The sequence below is a fragment of the Xyrauchen texanus genome, chromosome 27, assembly GCF_025860055.1.
Source record: "Xyrauchen texanus isolate HMW12.3.18 chromosome 27, RBS_HiC_50CHRs, whole genome shotgun sequence".
In the NCBI taxonomy this organism is placed as follows: Eukaryota; Metazoa; Chordata; class Actinopteri; order Cypriniformes; family Catostomidae; genus Xyrauchen; species Xyrauchen texanus.
The window spans coordinates 13,453,727-13,476,314 of NC_068302.1; the positions used below are offsets into that span (position 1 = coordinate 13,453,727).

Here is a 22,588-nt window from a genome sequence, read left to right on the forward strand (position 1 = left end):
TTTTCAAAGCACGCAGGTAATTTCACACCCATTTCACACACAGAGTAAATCAAAGGCTGCAGCGTCCCTCCTCTTAGCCTTTACAAACCAGCAAGACTAATAAGTGGCATTTGGCAAAGGCATGGAAAGACACTCTCCCTTCTTACTGAATTGTAGAGAACACTGATTACTGGATTTCTCCTCTACCCCTATAAAACAGGTACTTAAAATCACATTGTTGCCCATGGCTTTTGGTCTTCCAACAGGATTGTTTTTTCAATCTGGACCCAATCCTGCAAAGATTGTCAAGGTCTTTTATAAGAAGACTAAAGACTTGTGCCAACAAGATTGGAGGCGATTGTAACTGACCAAGTTCTTAATGTGGAAAGGAGGAAGCGGGGACCGGGTTGAAAAATCCACATCAGACATTTAATTGACACTTTATAGTGTTTAACAAAACGTTGCTTTTCAGCAACACATTAAAACTTGCACTGCTTTTCAGCCAACTACGTATAAACATAAAGACACAGACACCTTTGTGCATCTCTCTCTCAAACTGGCGTCACTGGCTCCTCTTTATGCCTCTGCTGATGTTTGGGCTGATTCAGCGCCGGGCATCCATCATTACGACCCGGCCATGCCCTCCTCCTCGTCACACTCCTCCTCCGCCCGATTCAGGCTGGGGAAACCTCGGGCATGACATACTCCACTCCCAACTGCCGGCAGGTCTTCCCCTCCTCTCTGGAGCCCTGGGGGGAGGGAGAGCAAGGGGGAGAGACCGAGAGAGGATGGAGAGAGAAAAACTCACTCGACTGTCCCCGGAAATACCGTCGCCTGGTCCTCAGCCACTCTTCCGCCCTCTGGCAGATGACAGCACTCCTCCCCTGGCAGACGGCAGCATGATCTCTGATCCCTGGTGAATGGAATGGCTCCTCTCCTTCCTGGAGAACGGCAACAGTTCCTCAGACTCCCTCCAGCCGGCAACGACTCCTCCATCCCCTGGTGGACAGCAGCAGTGATGACTCCACGACAAAACATCCCCGGGTTTCGGCACCAATGTATATGGGTAAAGGATGGGCAAGAGGAGGTGGGAACTGGCAGAACAGTCAACATATCTTTAATTACATAAATTAACTTAAACATAAACACACACACAGCACCATACGTGTCTCTCTCTTGAACTGCCACCCCCTGATCCTGTTTATTCCTCTCCCGCTGATTGGGCTGATTCAGTGCTGGGCATCAATTGTTATGCCCTGGCCATGCCCTCCTCCTCGTCACAGCTAACTAAACGAAATACTTTTCTGTTTTGTACTTGCAGTATTTTTACCCCCAGAGAAAGGTACTTCTCTGTCCATTTAAACCCTCGTTCTTGGAAACATATTTTTAACTCAATACTCATTAGGGCCAGAAATGAACCAAAAACATGTGAGGACTAAAATGCCCCTGTAGTGAATTGCAATTATTTTTTTTTATCTGTTACCTAAGATTTGATAAAGATATTCTACTCTAGTCCTCTGTCCAGTTTTGAGTTTAGTGGGGGGGGGGGGGGTGGCTCTGTAGACACCATATTGACCTCTGTCAGATATCTGTATTTTTTTCTCAGAGGCAGGTATAGTTGAAGTGTTTTTTCATAAGAAAACTAAAATCCACTCTGAACCTAGAATTTGATGTAATTACATAAAAATCTACTGTGATGATAGATAGCAGAGAGATGTTTAATCTAACAGAAAAAAGCCAATTATTAAAAAAAAAAACTTTCCTCCTGTAACCATCATTCAAATGTTCGTTTTGGACCAGACGGGATAGCCTTTGTTACCCTCGTGCATTGATGAGCCTTGGGTGCCCAAAACCCTGTTGCCGGGTTGTGGTTTGTCCCTGTCGGTAGGTACTCGCCACTGCTAACCAGAAGCATCTCAAAAGCCTTGCCATTACGAGATTCTCTGACCCACACTTCTGGCCATAACAATTTGATCCTTGTCAAAGTTACTCAGGTCTTTACTTCTGCCCATTTCTCTTGCATTCCACACGTTGACTGCGAGAACTGATTGTTTGCTTAACATTTAATCCACCCAGACCTTGACATGTGGCCTTGTTAGGAGATGAACTACATTATTTGCTTCACCTGTGAATGGTCATAATGTTTTGGCTCACCAGTGTATACAGATGTGTGTGCGTGCATGTGCGTGCGTGCGTGCGTGTTGTGTGTGTGTGTGTGTGTCATAAAGGTAAAAAAAAAAAGCCCCATAAATAAATTCCAGGAGGACAAATATTACCCCTTAATACAAAAGTTTAAGTTCTGACACAGCACTCAATCTACTGTAAATGAGCCAACTTGAAGATCACACTTCGCATCCTTTTTACTTTTACTTTTTTGCACTTTCTTGTGGGGATAGGGGCTGTCCTTAACAGTTAACATCTTTATTTCCTTTTTTTTTATCTGCGGACCCAAAAACTATTTAAGAAAAGAGGCGCAGCACCGGTGCAATAATACGTCCACGGTGAATAGAATGTTAGAACAGTCTGAAGGCCTGTGACGAGTTGGGTGGCAAGAAAAAGTATGTGAACCATTTGGAATTAGCTGGATTTCTGCATTAATTGGTTCTAAAATGTGGTCTCATCTTCATCAAAATCCGCAAATATAGACAAACACAATGTGCTTAAGCTAACAATACACAAACGATTATATTCTTTCATGTTTTTATTAAACACATCCCATTAAACATTTACAATGCTTCTGGAAAAAAGTAAGTGAGCCCTTGGATTTAATAACTGGTCGATCCTCATTTAGCAGCAAAAACATCAACCAAACGATTCCGGTAGCTGCCGATTAGATCCGCACAACATTCAGAAGGAATTTTGGGCCATTCTTCCTTACAGAATTTCTTCAGCTAGGCCAAATTCTTATGCCCGATACACATATTCTGTGAGAGAGGCATGAGCTTTCATTTCGGCACCCGTGTTAACAGATTACACTCTTGAAATTGCAAGTGCGAAGCCTATTTTTGCTACATGGCTCATGCTGAACTCAGCGGCTCTTGGTGCAGTAGAAAACTATTTTCTATTTTAAATATGTTCTTTGGTTGTAATCTTGACCAACAATTTTTTAAATTTCAGTGTTTTTCCATTTAAGTAGATAGGAGCTGTACTTTTATGTCAAAAGTAAAACTAGTGTGTGTGTGTCATAAAGGTAAAAAAATAAAATCCCCATAAATAAATTCCAGGAGGACAAATATTACCCCTTAATACAAAAGTTTAAGTTCTGACACAGCACTCAATCTACTGTAAATGAGCCAACTTGAAGATCACACTTCGCATCCTTTTTACTTTTACTTTTTTGCACTTTCTTGTGGGGATAGGGACTGTCCCTAACAGTTAACATCTTTATTTCCTTTTTTTTTATCTGCAGACCCAAAAAAAAATGTAAGAAAAGAGGCGCAGCGCCGGTGCATTAATACGTCCACGGTGGACATTGCAGCCCCTGATTGAATTTCCAGCAGAATGGGGAGATGGGGAAGGCTAAGTGTAATCTTCTGTTCCTCCATCACATCTCTAGGGGTTCAAGTATTGTGAAAAAGCTATAAGACGCTATCTGCAAAGGCACTTTTAACCCTAAAGAGAGCCATCAAGTCATGAGAATCAATACAAGAGGCTGCCTGGCACTTAATCACAGCCAGCTGTGAAATGATAAAGAAATTGAAGAGGCGCAAAGACGCCATCAAAAATATTAAGATTAAAGACACTGAATAGAATGTCACCCAGAAATTATGAAGATATTTTTCATTTTTCGTTTTCTTGCATAAGCAATTTTCCTGTGGAACTCGAAGGCATTGGAAGATAGCTAGAAGTCAGTTTGACACAGTGCTTGACTAATAACCTAGCTTTGTGGCAAAAGGTCTATTTTGCAGCAAAAATCTGGCCAATACTACAGCTTATTCTGGCCGTTTATACTGGACAATCTGACTGATATGTAAAGCAATTAATTATAGTTTGTATTGGTTTTACATGCCATTCAGGGGAGGTGTTATCTGAGATTATTCCAAAATAAAAGGAGGATGTGGTAAAAATTCATTTAAAAAATGCTGTGTCAGTCTCTGCATATAGTACAAAAACAGAGAACTAGGCAGAAATTGTTTAAAAATAAATATTAAGTTAAATAATACATTATTTTTTAAATAATAAATGAGTACAGACTATTTTACAGACATAACAAAAAAAAAAAAAAACTACAACAAAAAAACTGAATATACAGTTTTACTCATGGATATTATTAATGCTGTAATTACTTTAAATAAGACTCTGAATATTTTTCAAGATTTTGTCACTAATCTGGCAAAAATTGGCACTTGTAAACAGAATAAAAGGAAAATACCCTGTGCCCTACATCAAGTAAGTTACTCAAAACAACTTAACGCTTACTAGATCGAGAAAGTGTTTTCCAGTTTTGTGTGCATTATGCATCCGACAGCTGGACTGTGAACAGTGCGTTGGCATGCAATGTTACACCCGGTCTAGAACAGGTGCGATCTGCGTGTCACGTCTAAAAGCAAAAGAACCCATTAAAATCAATGATACTGTCTGCACTGGAAGTGGCCATTGCCAACAGTAAATTGGTGTCCCGTTCCATTTTGCACTACACACGCTGGTGCTACTACTGCTAACAACACAAATAAATGGTTTAGAGCGTTAGTGCTGGTATGTCCAGTGGAGACATCCTAAAGCCGCTATGTCACTTCAACGGACATTCCCAGTGTAGACATGGTATCAGGATTAGACTACTAATAGCCAAGTTAAACACACTGCAACATTCATCTAATGGAGAATTAGCTTGCTTTAGTTTTCCATACATTTTTGTCATTTTAAATTTTGATTATGCATCTTGAATGTGTCTTAAAGCTTTTATCAGTTCTGCTCTGAGAGGAACATTTACATGCTAATCCGGTAGCTAAACTGCAGGACATTTATCTGTCATTTACGATGCAAAATATCTTGGCACCGTCTTTTTTGGGGAAAACAGCTTTTCATGTCCTTAGGGCAACCACAGTAAGATTTAATTCGACTGCAACAACTAAACACAGTTTGGTCTTGGATAGCATCATGTCTGTGCGGCATTGTGCTGACACACTTTCATAGTCAAGTCTCCAAACTTTCTCCATCTTACCCCAGGTCTCCAGTCTCCCCATTCTCCCATGAAATGCAAATGCCTCCTGATAGCATGTAGGACTCTTTAAAATAAAGCCTCAATGCTCTGTCCCCACCTCTGGGGAACCTCTTGGAAATTGGATGACAAGAAATGTGATAAATGTCTCTGGAAAGTTCCCTCCTCTGGCCCTATTCTGTTTTAATAAATCCTTTTTAATGGAGTCTACTGCCAGCTCTCTTTTGTCGTGGGCTGTTGGATGACAGCGGAAGCTGAAAGTTGATTCGAGAGTCTAATTTTTCAGTTTTGTAGACACTCACTTGTGTGCACACACAATACCTGTGGAAATAAGATTTGTGTGGACTCTGGTAGAGGGGACAGACCTAAACCTGACTGAGGCTTATTCTACACTGGGAATTTTAATTATATATCGCTCTCTCCAAAAAATTTTAAAGGCTAATGTTGTTTTCCAAGAAATTCCAAGAAATTGCCCACTGCTTGTCTCTGCAAAAGGGTAAAGTTAAACCAGAATATTTGAAGTTACAGATGTTCTCTGTTATTTTTTTATTTTTGTAATTTAGCTCTGAAGCTAGAAAAGGTAATGTTTTATTTATGCTTCTTGTGTGATATTGTGGATGACCATGTCATTAGGCTAATTTAAGACATATTGCAGTGTTTTTTTAAATAGTTTTTCCCCTCATTTCTTAACACTTATGTTCTTACTGGTTAAGAAGACCCATTCACATGACTCATATCAGAGCTTTAACACAAGCATCATGCACAAGCGTGGTAGATAGTTAGTAGTTTCTGCCAATTTTGTGAAAAATCACTCTACATCTTTGGGGTTTTGATTTCAGAAGAATAGACTTTATTATCATACCATAAAGCCGAGTTGCCTGCAGTAAAACCACAACAACAACTGAAGCATCTCTGGGTTTGGTGTCACTTAAATACATCTCCTCAAACAAGGTGGGGCTTACACTTTTTTAAACATGCATTATCTATCATCCTTTTCTTTGACTCTGGTCTGACCATTTTTAGAAGTGAACAGGAACCACCTTTGGAGGACATAAATTCTCCCAGTGGTCATGTGAGCACACATATAAAGCTATTTCTGTTTCTGCACACACCGTCAAATAGTCACACATATGTTGAGCACACATTCCATCACGTCCACAGTCCTTTACACACACACACACAGTAAACTACATGTTTGCCCGTCAGACATAACTGTGGTACAAATCAACAATGTTTACATTGATTACACCTGATTAATGTATACTTAACTTGATAAAAATATACTACAATAGCATCACAGAAAGTGATTTTACGAGGTTTCTAGTTGGCAAGAAAATGGAGTAACAATAATGGAGTTAAAATAGTGAAAGCATTCAAAAGAGGTCAAATATATTTGAGATTTAGTACAGAAAGTTCTGTTTTGAGATCGCTGGCAACACTGATGCAAAGATACTTCATGCAAATTTGTCTGGTAATCATCTGCTTTATGTGAAATGGTCAGTGGTAAATAAGGTCAACTTGAATTGTTCAAACTTTGAGTGAATTATTACACTGCTTGACTAGGGGTGGGCGGTAAGACCAAAATTGTGTATGACGGTAGAAGTTATTTTATATCACATTAACGGTATATCTCACAATACATTTAGTTTATTTAGTGTAGATGCAATTATTTTTTTTTATAAATATTAAATAACCATGTGCACTGGGTAATGTTGATGCAAGTCATGTGAAAAGGCCTTTGGATTCAAACGCATATCAACATCCAACTATATAGGTAAAGACAAAATGTGATGTTTTCTTGACAAAGTCTTGTATAAAAGTTTTAAAAGCTTGAAATTTTAATGTTATCCAGCCCTCACATTCAGACTGAAAATCAGACAGATTTTGGGAAAATATGATTGTCCACTGGGAAAACTGTGAGATGTGTCAGTTTGAATAAGTCAGAACAGTCTGAAGGCCTGTGACGAGTTGGGTGGCAAGAAAAAGTATGTGAACCATTTGAAATTAGCTGGATTTCTGCATTAATTGGTTCTAAAATGTGGTCTCATCTTCATCAAAATCCGCAAATATAGACAAACACAATGTGCTTAAGCTAACAACACACAAACAATTATATTCTTTCATGTTTTTATTAAACACATCCCATTAAACATTTACAATGCTTCTGGAAAAAAGTAAGTGAGCCCTTGGATTTAATAACTGGTCGATCCTCATTTAGCAGCAAAAACATCAACCAAACGATTCCGGTAGCTGCCGATTAGATCCGCACAACATTCAGAAGGAATTTTGGCCCATTCTTCCTTACAGAATTTCTTCAGCTAGGCCAAATTCTTATGCCCGATACACATATTCTGTGAGAGAGGCATGAGCAGTGTGCTTTCATTTCGGCACCCGTGTTAACCGATTACACTCTTGAAATTGCAAGCGCGAAGCCTATTTTTGCTACATGGCTCATGCTGAACTCAGCGGCTCTGTTTTCTATTTTAAATATGTTCTTTGGTTGTAATCTTGACCAACAGTTTTTTAAATTTCAGTGTTTCCCCATTTAAGTAGATAGGAGCTGTACTTTTATGTCACTGGTTTACAAAGAAAATAACTGCCCAGTCTACCCAGCCTGCCCAAGATCTTTCCAAAGATGACTGCCGAGAAGTTTTTGCTTTGAAAGGGGATTTGATATATTAACCAATCACGACTACGTACGCTGAGAAACAACAAGAAGAAAGCAAAAAATTCACACACACCAGACGCCGAGCTTTTAAATCAGTTTTTACTTATTTGTTTTTAAACTTAATAACGTGTTAGTTTATATGTAATTCTTAGTCACGATTTCAGACCTCTGAGCTATAATAGTGTTAGCAGAGCAGTATTGATTGTTGGACAAGTGCCGTAGGAACTTAGAAAGAGATGCGGCCAATGTGAAAGCCAAAACACAACATGTTACTCACGGCTTGCTCACGTCCCATTCAAAGAAATTGTGTTAGGATATCTGGTGTGAACAGCTCTCTTGAGGTCATTCCACAGCATATCTATTGGTCTGGGCTCTGACTGGGCCACTCCAAAAGGTGGATTTTAATTATTATTTTTTTTAAGTCATTTTGTAGTGGATTAACTTCAATGTTTTGGGTCATTGTCCTGCTGCATCACCTAAATTCTAATGAGCTTCACCTGGCCCACAGCCACCCTGACATTACCCTCAAGGACATCTTGCTAAAATTGGGACTTATTTCCTTGATAATGGCAAGTGATTCAGGCCCCAAATCAGCCCCATTTCATGATGCTCCCTTTTAATGATGCTTAGTTTAATGTTTTCCGAATAGTAGATATATTAAGAGAGACATTAACCATGTCCAGTGACTCCTCCAATTCTTTAGCTGTAAATCTAGGGTTCTTTTTTATCTCATTGAGCATTCTGCAGTGTGCCCTATGAGTCATCTTGGCTGGACGGCTACTTCTAGATAGAGTAGCCACAGTACAAAATCGTCTCCATTTATAGACAGTTTTTCTAACTGATGAATACCTAAGCTCTTCAAGATAACTTTGTAACCCTTTCCAGCTTTAAGCAAAGCAACAATTCTTGGTTGTAGGTTTTCCGATATCTCTTTTTTGCAAAGCATGGTCCACGTCAGCAGATGCTTCTTGTGAAAAGCACACTCAAAATGTTTGAGTGCTTTTTATAAGTCAAAGTAGCTCTAACCCACACCTCCAATCTCGTTTCATTAATTGGATGCCAGGTTTGCCAACCGCTGACTCTAATTAGCTTTTGTTGATGTCATTAGCTTAGGTGTTCACATGCTTTTTCCCAACCTACACTATGAGTGTATGAATGATGTATTCAATATATACCAGAACAATATAATAATTTGTAACTTGGATGAAGATCAAACCAGATTTTAAGCCATATTTATACATAAAACCAGGTAATTCCAAAGGGTTCACATGCTTTTTTCTTGCCTTCATAGCTCGGAAGCACTAAGAGTTATTACTCTCAACATTTTTAACGGAAGGAATTTTGGCAGGTTTGAACATATTTGATGTGAAAACTGTTAATATGATCAGTTTAAAAAGATATAGCACAATATGTCAGAACAGTCTAAATGTCTGTAAAGAATTTGGTGGATGTAGAGTCATATATTTTGAACTCAGTTCAACAAGTTCGTAGAATAAATGTATGTTGGCTTTTTTACGTTTTCTTTTTCTTGAGCTCATAAAATATATTCTCTATTGATTTTTAATGTTTATAGTTGTATAGCATTTCTTAAGCCCAGGTTTTCTCAGAATTCTCAACACTATTGTGTAAGCACACAGAAAGTCTCCCTGACACAAACAGCACTTAGAAAAGGTCACCTGTCCCTGCAGACAGTCACAAACACTGTAATACGGCAGCCACGTTCCTCCATCTCTCTTTCACCTCTCTTTTTCTGTCTGCCCCTCTCGTTCTCGACACCTGCCTCCACATTTCCTAATGATGTGTTCATTTAGAGCAGGATCTAGTGAAGACATTAGTGTGGGATTGTGGATTGTGGGATGGGATTAGACACTATCTGCCATTTTCTCCTTTTGCTGTGTCCCTCCCTCTTCTTTCTTTCTGATTTACCCTTGCTCTCTCTCTCTCTCCCTCCTTCTCTCTCTCTATCTATCCATCTATCAGTGAGAAGATTCATGGCCTAACCGGGCTCAGTAAACGAGTCTGACAGTTGTGCCCACAAGCCATAATTTTAAAAATGACAAGTTTGAGGTGCCATGAAATTATCAATGTCAGCCAGCAGGCAGCCAGCACTCAGGGTCAAAGAAAGCGATTTGATCTTCTTTTCTTCTTCTATGAATTTCTACCTCCTCTATCTCTCCTTTACTATTTCATCTTTTATTTCTCTCCTCAGCCCCCTCACTTTCACTCCTTTTCATCTTTCTCTCTCAGTAAATGTTTAGGATGAGTGCTGATTTTGGCAGTTGAGTAGGTGTTTCTGAGTCACTCTGCTGCTAGACCTTTAGCTGAGTGCTACGGGTGAATGGACACAGACACACACAAAACACACACATTCATTCACCTACTTTCAGACATGTTTTAGTATTTTAATCCCACTTTTTGGCTTTTGTTCTTGATTAGGTTTTGTTGTTGGCTTTATAGGGTGGTGTTGCAGTTTGTGTTAGTTTTTGGGTCTCCACAAGCATAGTAAAACATACAATTACCTACATTCTGGGAACCAGCCAACTCACAGAAAACTGCTTAATAAATATACTAAATAAATAAATAATAATTATAATTAATAATTAATAATATTAAAAATTAAAATTCTGTCATTATTTACTCATCCTTATGTTGTTCTTACCCGTATGACTTTCTTCCAGTTATTATCACAACTTATTGAATCTGTTGATCACAATTACTTTACATGCCTTTGTTTTCTAAATTAGCTTTCATGTTTCTCAGTATTATTTCCACATTACTACTCATTTATGTTTTGTATTATTAATTTTTTTCTGCAATGCTTTGTCAATATGTAATTATTTTTGTCATGTAGGTCTGAAACGATTAGTCGAAATTATCGACAACGTCGACAATAAAAAAAATGTTGACAAATTTTCGTTGTCAATTGTCACCTGATTTCATTTAACGCCAAATGAGATCATTTGAAATGCTAATGATGATGCGGAAGACCAGCACTTCACCTCGCACTTGATTGAGGAAAGGAAGAAAGAACAGCTCACAGTCTAGACGCACTCCAAACTTTCCAAACCGATTAAGGTGATGTAGATCGCAGAGTATTATAATACAAAAATGCTAAATAAGTAAATACAGAAGCAATGTCGTCGTGAAATAAAGCAGAGCTCTACCTGGTGTTCTTCTTGAGCAAAACGTGCCTGTCAGAGCGTCTAAAAAGGAAACACTGTGCCGTTATATACTGTATGTAATGCATCCTTTATTAAAGTTCAAATAATAAGGAAGCGGGCTGTATAAATAAGCACAAACTCTGAAACTGGCAATTGTCTGTGTGGTCAGAGCCGCTTGCTTATATGTGTCGCGTGAAAAACTGCGCGAGAGAGTTTCAAACTTCTCCCGGCTGATACACTGTCCCCGCAGAGACGCTCATCCCTTGCGCATGCTTGCTGCAGCTAGATTTTGTTTATAGTGATTGCTCACGACATAGTGAATTATAATATAAGTGTCACGGTGTGTAACTTTTGGTGAAGAAAATCGGCAGAAGTATGAAGTGGAAAAAATAAACTTATATTTAAGATGCATTCTCCAAAAACAAGTCTAAATATTTTCTGTTGCTTCTCACATAAATGTATCTTGTTTTAAGGATTTTTAGACAATGTTAAATGTAAAACAAGACAAAAAAACTTGATTATAGGATTTTTTGCAGTTGCTTTTTGTATTTATTAAACAATATAAATCCAAGTAGTTTTTCCCCTTTAATTCAATGATTTTCATTTAGAGGTATTTTTACATGTTCGTAAACATGTTTAATACAACCTTTTAAGTCGGGCACAAGCTGAATAGTTGGTTAAGAGTTAATGATTAACCATTGAAATAATCACCCGAAGAGTCGAATAATCGTTCTAATAATCGTTGGAATAGTCGATTATAAAAATAATCGTTAGTTGCATCCATATTTTCATGCCAATTAAGCAATTTTAATTTGAGTTTGAATAGAAAGTGATCTCCTTTTGTGTTATGTGGAAGAAAGTAATTTGACTTTTAAACAACATAAAACTGATGTATTATTAAATTACAGAATATTTTGTTTTTGGGTGAACTATTCCTCTAAAAATGCTAAAAGAAAGAAGTGTTTAGGGATAATTGAAAGTCTGCACCATTTTATTTGCATGCAACAAGCCTGTTACAAATGTAATTGCTGTTGAACATATAATTTTTCAACCATGACTTTTCCGCAGCACCATGTTTTCTGCTTACTCAGGGTGTTTGTGTGTAGCGTAGAGCACCTTGGATGGCTTTAAGGATCTGATTATGTATTCTAAGCACATTTGGGACTTTGATCACTGATTTCTGCATCTGCTTGTCTTTGTAGGTCTGGAGTTTGCCTACTCCGCAGCCCCGCGGTCCATGCAGAGTGCTATAATGGGCCTGTTCTTCTTTTTCTCTGGCATCGGCTCCTTTGTGGGATCTGGACTTCTTGCTATCGTCTCTCTGAAAGCCATCGGCTGGATGTCCTCACATAAAGACTTCGGTAAGACTTTGGTACGAGTGTTTGAAGGCAAAACATGTATGCAGCATTTGAGAGTTTGAACCAGTAACCAGCAATGTGAATACGATATAAAAGTTAAAACAAGTGACATTTTCAAAACTATTATTACCCTGATGGCGATGGAAGGCAGACATTTTTTCAATTTTTTCTGAAAACATAGTGGATTTTTGTGCAATCAATTTTAAACATGGTAAAATATGTTGAGCTGAGAGTACACTCTTATTATTAGCTGAAAGTGTAATCAAATTAGTCAAAATTGTCCCTTGTCAATGTTAAGTTCATTATGGCAATAAAAGTGCTAACAAGTCAAAACACACACACATGTTTATAAACATTGCAGTTAAACCAAGACAGCAGCTTAGATCTTGAAGAAAAACTTTTTTGATGCCATCTGCTGAATTATTAATTTAGGTTAAAATATCCCCAAAATCAATAATTTTTATGTTCCATCTTGATGAATGAAATCAATGATGATAGATGATCCTGATAAGCATTCTGTTTACATGCGATTATTGTAATTATGCTAAGAGAATTTCAAGCTGTCAGTTGTGTCAGAGATTAGCACATGTGCTTGATGGATAATGTATGTGTTACATGCGCTTATGCATGTATGAAGCCTTGAGCGCAGTCATCAGTAACTAAACCCAAGAGGTGAGTGCCCATTTAGCCACTGTGTGTGTGTGTGTGTGTGTGCGCGCACATATTTGTGTTTGTGTACCCTACCAAATAAAAAATAAGTGTAGTTTTTGTAGGAAATAAGTGACTTTGCATCAGGTTTGTAGGCCTCCTTGCTCACACACATTTTTTCAGTTCTGCCCACAAATTTTCTGTCAGATTGAGGTCAGGGCTTTTTGATGGCCACTCCAATACCTTGACTTTGTTGTCCTTAAGCCAATGTGCCACAACTTTGGAGGTACACTTGAGGTCATTGTCCATTTGTAAGACCCATTTACAACTGAGCTTTAACTTCATGTCTTGAGATGTTGCTTCAATATATCCACATAATATTCTTTCCTCATGATGCCATCTATTTTGTGAAGTGCACCAGTCCCTCCTGCAGCAAAGTACCCCCACAAAATAATGCTGACACCCCCATGCTTCACGAGTGGGATGGTGTTCTTCGGCTTGCAAGCCTGATGCTTCCCTTTTTCCTCCAAACATAATGATGGTCATTATGGCTGAAAAGTTTACAATTTAAGTAAGATCCAAAAAGTAAGGATCTTTATCCCAATGTGCACTTGCAAACTGTAGTCTGTCTTTTTTATAGCAGTTTTGGAGCAGTGGCTTCTTCCTTGCTGAGCAGCATTTCAGGTTATGTAGATATAGGGCTCGTTTTACTGTGGATATAGATACTTGTCTACCTGTTTCCTCCAGCATCTTCACAAGGTCCTTTTGATGTTGTTCTCGAATAAATTTGCACTTTTGCACCAAACTACATTCTTCTCTAGGAGACAGAATGCGTCTCCTTCCTGAGTGGTGTGATGGCTGCATGTTCCCATGGTGTTTAAACTTGCATACTATAGTTTGTAAAGGTACATTCAGACATTTGGAAATTGCAAATTGGAGGGAAGTGGAGGTCAACAATTCTTGTTTCTGAGGTCTTGCCTGATTTTTTTGTATTTTTCCCATGATGTTCAGCAAAGAGGCACTGAGTTTGAAGGTAGGCCTTAAAATACATCCACAGGTACTCCTCCAGTTAGCCTATCGGAATCTAATTGCCTAAAGGCTTGACATGATTTTCTGGAATTTTCAAAGCTGCTTAAAGGCATAGTTGACTTAATTCATGTAAACTTCTGACCCACTGGAATTGTGATTTATAGTAAATTCAAAGTTAAATAATCTGTCGTTAAACAATTGTTGGAGAAATTACTTGTGTCATATACAAAGTAGATGTCCTAAACAACTTGCCAATCTAGTTTGCTAATATGAAATCCGTGGAGTGGTTAAAATATAAGTTTTTATTACTTCAACCTAAGTGTATGTAAACTTCTGATTTCAACTCTGTAGGAAATTGTATAATAGAATTAGCCATGTTCGACCACCATTAATAAGAAGGATAAATGGCAAATGATCAGATTATAAATCTGAATAAATGATTCTCCACCATTAATATGTAAAACAACAGGATTGTTGTATCCGCTTACAATTTATATGTAAGGAAAATTATCTTAATAAGGAATTATGATTAATTCACTTATTGAAAGAATTAAGGTATATGTATGATCACTCTGCCATGCTGAATTGATATGTTAACTCTTGAGTAATATTATTCTCATAGCTTATTGAAAATAATATGTTTAGATATGGTCCGAGCTCAGAGCATAGACCTTTAAAAAAAAAAATCAAGTGATGAGATTATTTATCAAAATATACCACAGTCAAATTATTCTTGAATACAAGTTCAAGACTTTATTGTTAATCTAAAACATAACATAACTAACTAACTCACAGACAAACATGAAAAACAGGTGGTGAGTGCACTGTAAAGAAGGTGAATGAAAAATGTGTAACAGAGAATTGTGAAGTGTCGAGCTGAGAACTTTTAAAGTATATGTACACACAGAAACCATCCAAGCCTGTGGCATGCCTGTGGATACATATACAGACTCCAGCTAATGTGGGATCAGATGCCCAGGTATTAATCACTAGCCGAAGGGCCTTATTACACATCATTCAGCTTAATAACACACCTTCTCTTACCTATTTTCACAGATTTGATCATCCTCCCAGGATAATGTATAGTAAATCAAACTTTCCTTTCAGGGTGCATGTAGGGATGAGTTTGGCACTTTTAAAATCCAACAAAACTTGTCAAAGTCTCTTTAAAGCTGGAGGCCATCGGCCCACAGGGCTAGCAGCTAAAGTTTGCACAACGTCACTGAATCAGAGCCGATCGCTTATCAGCACAGAAACAGCAGAGAGCTTCCATTGTCCCTGGAGGCTAGCAGCTATAAATCTGCAACCCGCCGTGCATCTATGCTAATGCTTGGCTGCTTTTAGCATGCTAATGGCAAAAGAAAAGCTCATAGATCCCTTGAACCGTTAGGACCGAATTCGCTTAACAGTTGCGCTCAGGGCCGGTTCTAGACATTTGGAGGCCCTAGGCAAAATGTATGTTGGAGGCCCCCCCGCCATGCCCTCCTCCCCTCCACCTTTCAGAATTCACGAGTTCATACTTACATAAAATTAAATAGAGTAAAGATTATGCGTATTTGGCATGCTGTCCAGGGGAGGGCTCCAGGCTCAGAATTTTGGCCAGATTTACACAGTATTACATTGGATTGCATTGTATTTTGGATTGTGTAGATCCAAAGAGATTATTAAAAATCAAAGTGAGGAGATGGGGGCGGTGGAGGGATGCTGATAAACTGTCAATGAACAGAGGTAAGTCTGCAGTATATATACCTCTTATCTCGTTGATTATCTGAATGTGCTCCTCCCGAACTTTGTTAATAAAACATCATTTAATAAAAAAGACTTGAAAACAAATATGATTCCTAACCATTTTATTTATACAAAACCTGTTATCAGTATTTTTTATATTTTTACTTAAATGTGCATATTAATGTAACTTTAATTAAGTAAACAAAAAAAAAAAAAATCATCTGAAAAGTCATCTTTTTTTTTAGCAGTCAAGAAGTTTTTTGCAGTAATTTGTTCAGTAATTTATTTATGGTAACACACTAACCCACTATTTGGGATAATGAACAGTTTTGTTTTTGATAGACTAAATATAGTCATATTAGGTATGTATTGTAGAGAAATATCGTATGATACACAAATCAGCTGCTAGTGGAAGTGAAAAGACAAGTTAATTTCGTCAACTGTAATTGTGTGCTTATTCATATACTTAAGATTGCATACTTATTTTCAATAAATAACGAAAAAAATGAAGTCTATTATGGTCTATAGTCTATTATGTATAGTGCGTTTGCTCTTTGACTGACAAACTTTACTTTTTGTGTAGTATTTTGCGAGTCAGCTCCTGACTAGGGCTGGAAATCGATTCTAAAAGAATCGATTCCTTGATTCAGAGGCGTTAGGAATCAAGATTCTATTCCACAGGTTGTAATCGATTCCATTGAGGAGAATCGACTCCTTTGTAAGATTCAGTTCAACAGTTAATCATGAATTTGCCTCTATCTCTCCAACAGTGACTGGAAGTCCGATTCATTTCCGCGAATCAGACTCTTTCGGACGGTTCATTTAGAACGTATTTCTTTTTTCTAACAAAAGTCTGCATTGTAGCTACATACGCTCGGATTCAAAGTGTCAGAAGCGAATTCAGTCCATCAACGGTGCTCGCGCTCTTTTGAACTGGAAATAACCGTCAAATGATCTATCTCAAAATGACGCTGATCGTTAGAATCAGTTTATTTTTTACAATACATTACAATCACTCAAAAATAGATGATACCTGAATCACGAGCTGCACTTTCTTTGCGTGTACGCTTAGCAGCCCCTGAAGGATGAGTTCGTTTCGGCGCCATCAGATAAATTTGCAGAAAAGTTGGATTTTATTCATCTACAATCTCTTCATTCATAAATTCAGAGGTTGGGAGTGACTCGCATGTAAACGGTGATATTAATTGGTTTAACTACAGGTGAATGACAACTGTTATATCCAATGGACAAACAGCATAGTATTTTGCTGCTCTTGATTGGTGGATAAGCATGTGTATGTTTTGGAGGCCCCGCCTCCAAGGCCGAGGCCCTAGGCAACAGCCTAGTTCGCCTATAGGTAGCGCTGGCCCTGGTTGCGCTAAATTTGAATGCAGAATTTTAATGCAAATATATGCATTCACTTATTAACGTACTACCCGCAATCCAGTTTAACCAGTCTAAAAATGTTCTATAATAGCTCTGTGCCATGAGTATTAAAAATAAGTTCTTGTCATTCTTTTCAGGGAAAACACGACTCCTTTCTATGTAAATTAGGATGCTTATACAATAGATTATGCTTTGTTCGCAAAGCTTAAATATATTTGCCTGGTAAAAACAGGCAGAGTTTAATTTAAAAGAGATGTTTGTGTACATTTTCCAGTGACCATGGCAGCAGTAATTAATCAAAGGTTTATTTAATAGTGAAGTCAGGACATAGATCCAAATATATAAAAAAGAAATTGCGCCAAATGTGGAAAAATACCTGACTGCATTTTAAAGCTCAGATTGATGTGCCTGGATTACAGTGGTGGAGTGAGGCTGTATAGTCCCAGCAAAGTATGCCAGATAGCAGTGCATACAACACCGATTGTTTGGGGCATATTCTTGACATTATCTGATTTATATAATACCTTTTGTGAATCGTGTAATAACAAACCACAAACATTGCTTGCAAATAAACACTGCTAACATCAGGTGTAATACATTTTTTGGTGTTACCTTCCACTAGCTTGGATCTCTTTAATCTGTTTTATTTGGAACACAAGGGTAACAGAAGTCTTATCTATAAAATAATTTTTCCTTTAAGTGGAAAAATGTTGCACAAGATGTGTGTTTTGTAAATGCACCCTTAATAACAAACTTCCTTTTGCTCTGCTTCCCAGAACCTTTATCACTTTCCCCCAACTTGTGATGTAGGCTTTGATAAGTGCTTTTAGAGACATTTTCCCTTGTCTTTTATTTTTTCTGTGGGACTGAAGGGATCACTGGGCTCTTTTGGCTCATAGTGTTGGTAAAATAATCTTTTCTATGCCCTCACATGGAGCTCCTCCGTATTCTTTTTCAAAGAGGTGAGCTTGAATGTGCAGTCTGTTTGATCTGAGGTCAGCATAAAAACATGCATAGAACCACAAGGCCCGAAGACATGACCCACACTTCCTGAAGTAGAATCAGTGTCTGCCACTTACAGAAATGTCAGTGTTTTAATCAAGGGCAAGAGTCTCAGGGAAGGAGACAGGGATATGTTCACTGAATACGACAAAAGAAAAGAAAGGTGTCTTTCAAAGGAGTGCCTACCAAGGAATATAGGTGAAAACAAAGGGATGATAGCGAGACAAAAGAATGGAAATGTTTCTAGTATAGAATTCTTCGTGACAACCCTCCTGAACCTTGCCTTGAGTCATTGAACAAGTCTTATTGTTAAATATGAATTTTTTAGTATGGGGCCTGGGTAGCTCAGAGAGTATTGACCCTGACTACCACTCCTTGAGTCGCGAGTTCAAATCTAGTTTGTGCTAAGTGACTCTGTCTGTCTGTCTGTCTGTCTGTCTAATACCATTTTAAGTTACATATCCCTGCAATTGTTTGTCAGACAAGTGTCATCAAATAAGAAGAGAATGTTAAAGTGTGTGTTTTTAATTTGTTTTGAGTGGAGTCTTCTTGCTGTCCTCTCTTTAAGTGGAAATTGGTGAGTTTGATACATTACTGGTTTTGAGTGGAGTCTTCTTGCTGTCCTCTCTTTAAGTGGAAATTGGTGAGTTTGATACATTACTCTTCTTGTTTCCCTTTTTTTCCTTGGCATGTAAAGATGTCTGGCTTGCACTTTTTCTTTAAGAATCCTTCTTCTAATAAGACATGAAGAGATGGTTGGGTACTGTAAAACGTAAGCTCTGTTTATTAATGTGCTAGTTTAAACTCAATATGTGCCGCATTCAAATTCTGTGAAAAGATGAACTCCTTAAATACAGTATGTGCTGTGGTTATGGCTTGGTCCCCAATATGGGTAATGTGTAATACTGTAATGACTCAAAAGTCAGGATTTCAATGAAATGACAGAATTTACTGTAGAGTGTTTTCCATTCTCTACATTTCCAATGGCATCAATCAGAAAGACAGGTCACAGATAATTTCAGGGAGCAAACTAACTTAAAACACAGAAAAAAAGGATTTATAGGCATAGACAAAATTTTAATTTTTCTACAGCCAGACCGTTTAGACAGGGTAGCTTGTGTATTATCTTCACCACAGCCTTTCTGTGGCCTTGGTTGGAATACAGGACTCACCATTTGCGAAAACACTAGCGACAGGAACAAAAGTCCAATACAAGGAATAATTAAGCTAGTTTTTAGGGTTTTTTTCTATGAAATTAATCTAGTCATTGAACATTATAAACCTAGGCATAGCCTTTCTTTTATCAACAAGGCACACAGGACACACACAGACTTAAATGTCTCACACTGCTTGTATGAATGCATTATAAATAGGCATATAATATACGCACAATAGGGTGGGGATCTAAAATAAAACCCTTCAGTACTAGTATCACTTTGGTTTTCTGTAAATTCTGCATCAGAGCTGCCTTAAACTTTGCCTCTGCCATGACAGTCAGTGATTGTCTAGTTGTCTGTGAGCATACCAAAGTAGGATGACCAGATTCCTGCTTGTGGAAAACGGGACAGCCCCCTCCCAGCAAAAATTTAATTTACGTGTCCTTTCCTAGGTGCAGATCAATGCGAATTAGATGTAACTTTTGTCACATTGTACTTTTCATTGGCAGCGATTTTTCTCACTGTGCGCTTGTCTTTCATGAGTTTATTGTAAAATGCAGAGCAGTCCAGTCCAAAATTAAGATGTACGAAAAGCATTGCCTTCATGAATGTTACATTGAGTCGAGATTTATCCGGTGTCCATGCTGCATTCATTAATGAGAACACACACTCCACACACGCGGATGTCCCAGGCAGGCATAAAACAAACTCCACGACTTTGGCTAAGACTCCGAAGTTGATGGTCTTGCTCTCCAGCTTATGAAAAACGTCTGCCCATCTCTTAGACAAGGCCATCTTGTTCATGTTCCACTTAGTGATGCAACGAGTGACAATGTTTTTCATGCAAGCCCACTCATCAAACAGCATGGTTTCTTCAATCAAACTGAGAGTAGGGATTCTGGAGTAGAAGTGTTCGAGGCTGCTCGGGATGTCTCGGAGTAGGGCCCACTCAAGTTTTTCTGTGTTACCTCAAATTTTAGAGGTAATCCACCGATGCTGAATAAAAAATTCTCACTGCACAAAAGAAATCATCCGCTTGCATGTCACCAGCTCCAACTGCTTTTTAATGTCAGATGGTATGAATGATTCCTCCAGCCCAGCCTGCAAGACTTTTTTCAGGTCATGAATGTGCAAAGCTATGGCGGTGCACAACAGAATGATATGCAAAACATCCTTCACTTTCATGCTCCTTGTCAGATTCGGAACTTTGTTTCACAAAAAAATAATTAACACTTAGTGTGGTGCACACTTTTAGCAGCGTCCACATCCTTTTTTGTATGAACATACTGCGCAATGTCGGTTCAGCCTCCATGGGAGATGGAAAAGTGAGCTCCACAAATCTCACTCCTCACTTTACTAGACCGATCTAAAACGATTTTATAGAATTCCTACTCTGGTATTGAATATAGTATTAATAGGTTCCTCAGCCAATGGAATTGCTGTGATTTCTCGATTTCTCACGACGCCAACGCTATGTCTCCCTCCATGTTGCAGGAGAGCTTGTGAGCAAGTGGGGCCAGGTTTGCGCACAGACGCAGAGGGAGAGTGAGGGTGGGGTTGCGTGGATATTGTGAGAGAGGAAAGATGCAAACACTGGCACATTTTTACGGAAGAAACGGGATATAAACAGTATGGTCTCATCCAATATCTCATTTGAAAATATATCGATATATCTTAAAAAGTGGATATACACATTTGAAGTCGAGCCCTACTTCAAATGTGACATTTTTGGGTGCCTTGGCTATTGAATCGAGAGATGTCTTTACGCTGCACAACAAAAATAAATTTTTGTAAATGTTAGGTGACTCTTTATTGGACATTATCTATGTTGCATCCATAATCAGTTTACATCATGTTACTTTAATTTATTATGCTAATTAATGTATTAATTATTAATACACCAATAATGTACAAATATAAACAGTGCCGCAAAATAAGTGCATGTGGTTCATTAGTATTAGTCAATGCTTATTCACAGTAACATGAACTCTAATGTAAAGGGTCACAATATTTGACATTGTCATTTGTTTTGTTTCCACAAAGCACATTGCATATATTCATAGATTGGACACTTGTTGCTGAGAGATTGCCTCCTAGAACAGAGAGCCATAAAATATGAACATATCTGCCTTCGCAGACCCTGACAAATGGCATTGAACTCTGTGTGCTGACTCGTGTAATCTCCTGCAGAAAGCCGTCAAAGAATCGGGATGAGCAGTGCTGAAATATTGTTGTTGGGCTTAGCACACTCAGATAGAGCTGAAAGAGGAAAGGAGTGATTTGATGGCATATGAACAACATTGTCATTTGTTAGGACACATTTCTGACTGTCGAAGGTGAAGATGTTTGCTCCTACCTCCCTCTCTCTCTCTCTCTCTCTCTCTCTCTCTCTCTCTCTCTCTCTCTCTCTTTCTTTCCCTGTGTGAAATGTCCCTGTCCTAGAGACACTCCTATTGAGATTCTTAAAGTAGGAGAGAGAGACAGAGGGTGCAAAATATTAAAAAGATAATGAGTGTCCGAGACAGAAGAGGACAAGAAAGAAACTTTTCTTCTCTAGAGTATATTCAAACTCCACCTAAGTAAATCAAACTGCACTTCTTCATTCTACGAGTCGTATTTGTCACCAGCCTGCCAAACATTTATAGGGCTTGTTAATGTCTTTTATGGGCAGCTCTTGTTTTGTCTTTTGCTGACGTAATTGGAAAGGCTGCAAGTGTTTGGCAGCATGTTGTATCACTAATGAGGAATAAGTGGCCAGCAAAAGCACTAAGAATTTAATTAAGACCAACCGCAACAAAAAACTATATATAAAAAAAAAAAAAAACTGGCACTTCCTTCACTGTACTTACGAAAAATGTACTTACTTATTGAGTGTGTTCGTTTGTTCCAATAACTCTGTTTCTGCTCTGTGCACTAATGTTCTGTGATGATATGTGTGTGGAATCCCTCCCTTAAGAGCGGTTCCATTCCCACAACCGATGGCGTTTACTTTAACTGAATAGAAGTTAAAATCACAATGTCCTTAATGTTGGCTCTCTTCGTTTCCTCTTGTCTCCAAACCTTGCCTCTGTGGTAATTAAACCAATTTCTATCCCTCAGCCTACTGTACAGCGACTGTGTTTGGAGGCTTTATTTACCAGCAGACATACTTCCTCCTACATGTTCATGGCCGGCCAGCTGAGCACATTGTTTTATTTCTCGAGTATTTATTATTCAGCAGGTGTGAGAAAGCAAGCAGAGTCTCGACACTCAGGTCAAGTGCAGTGTGTGTGTGCTGGTCTATCTGTGTTGGGCATGTTTGAGTGCCCTACTGT

At 38.3% G+C, this 22,588-nt stretch overlaps 1 protein-coding gene across 2 annotated transcripts in view; it reads left to right on the top strand.

Moving 5' to 3' along the window:
* The window catches only part of slc15a4 (solute carrier family 15 member 4), a 70,330-nt gene that overhangs the window by 34,901 nt on the left and 12,841 nt on the right, over positions 1–22,588 (top strand). For both annotated transcript variants that reach the window (XM_052094015.1, XM_052094016.1), the window contains exon 8: positions 12,169–12,327. In XM_052094015.1, coding sequence (XP_051949975.1) covers positions 12,169–12,327 — 159 coding nt within the window. The remainder of the gene's footprint in view (positions 1–12,168; positions 12,328–22,588) is intronic.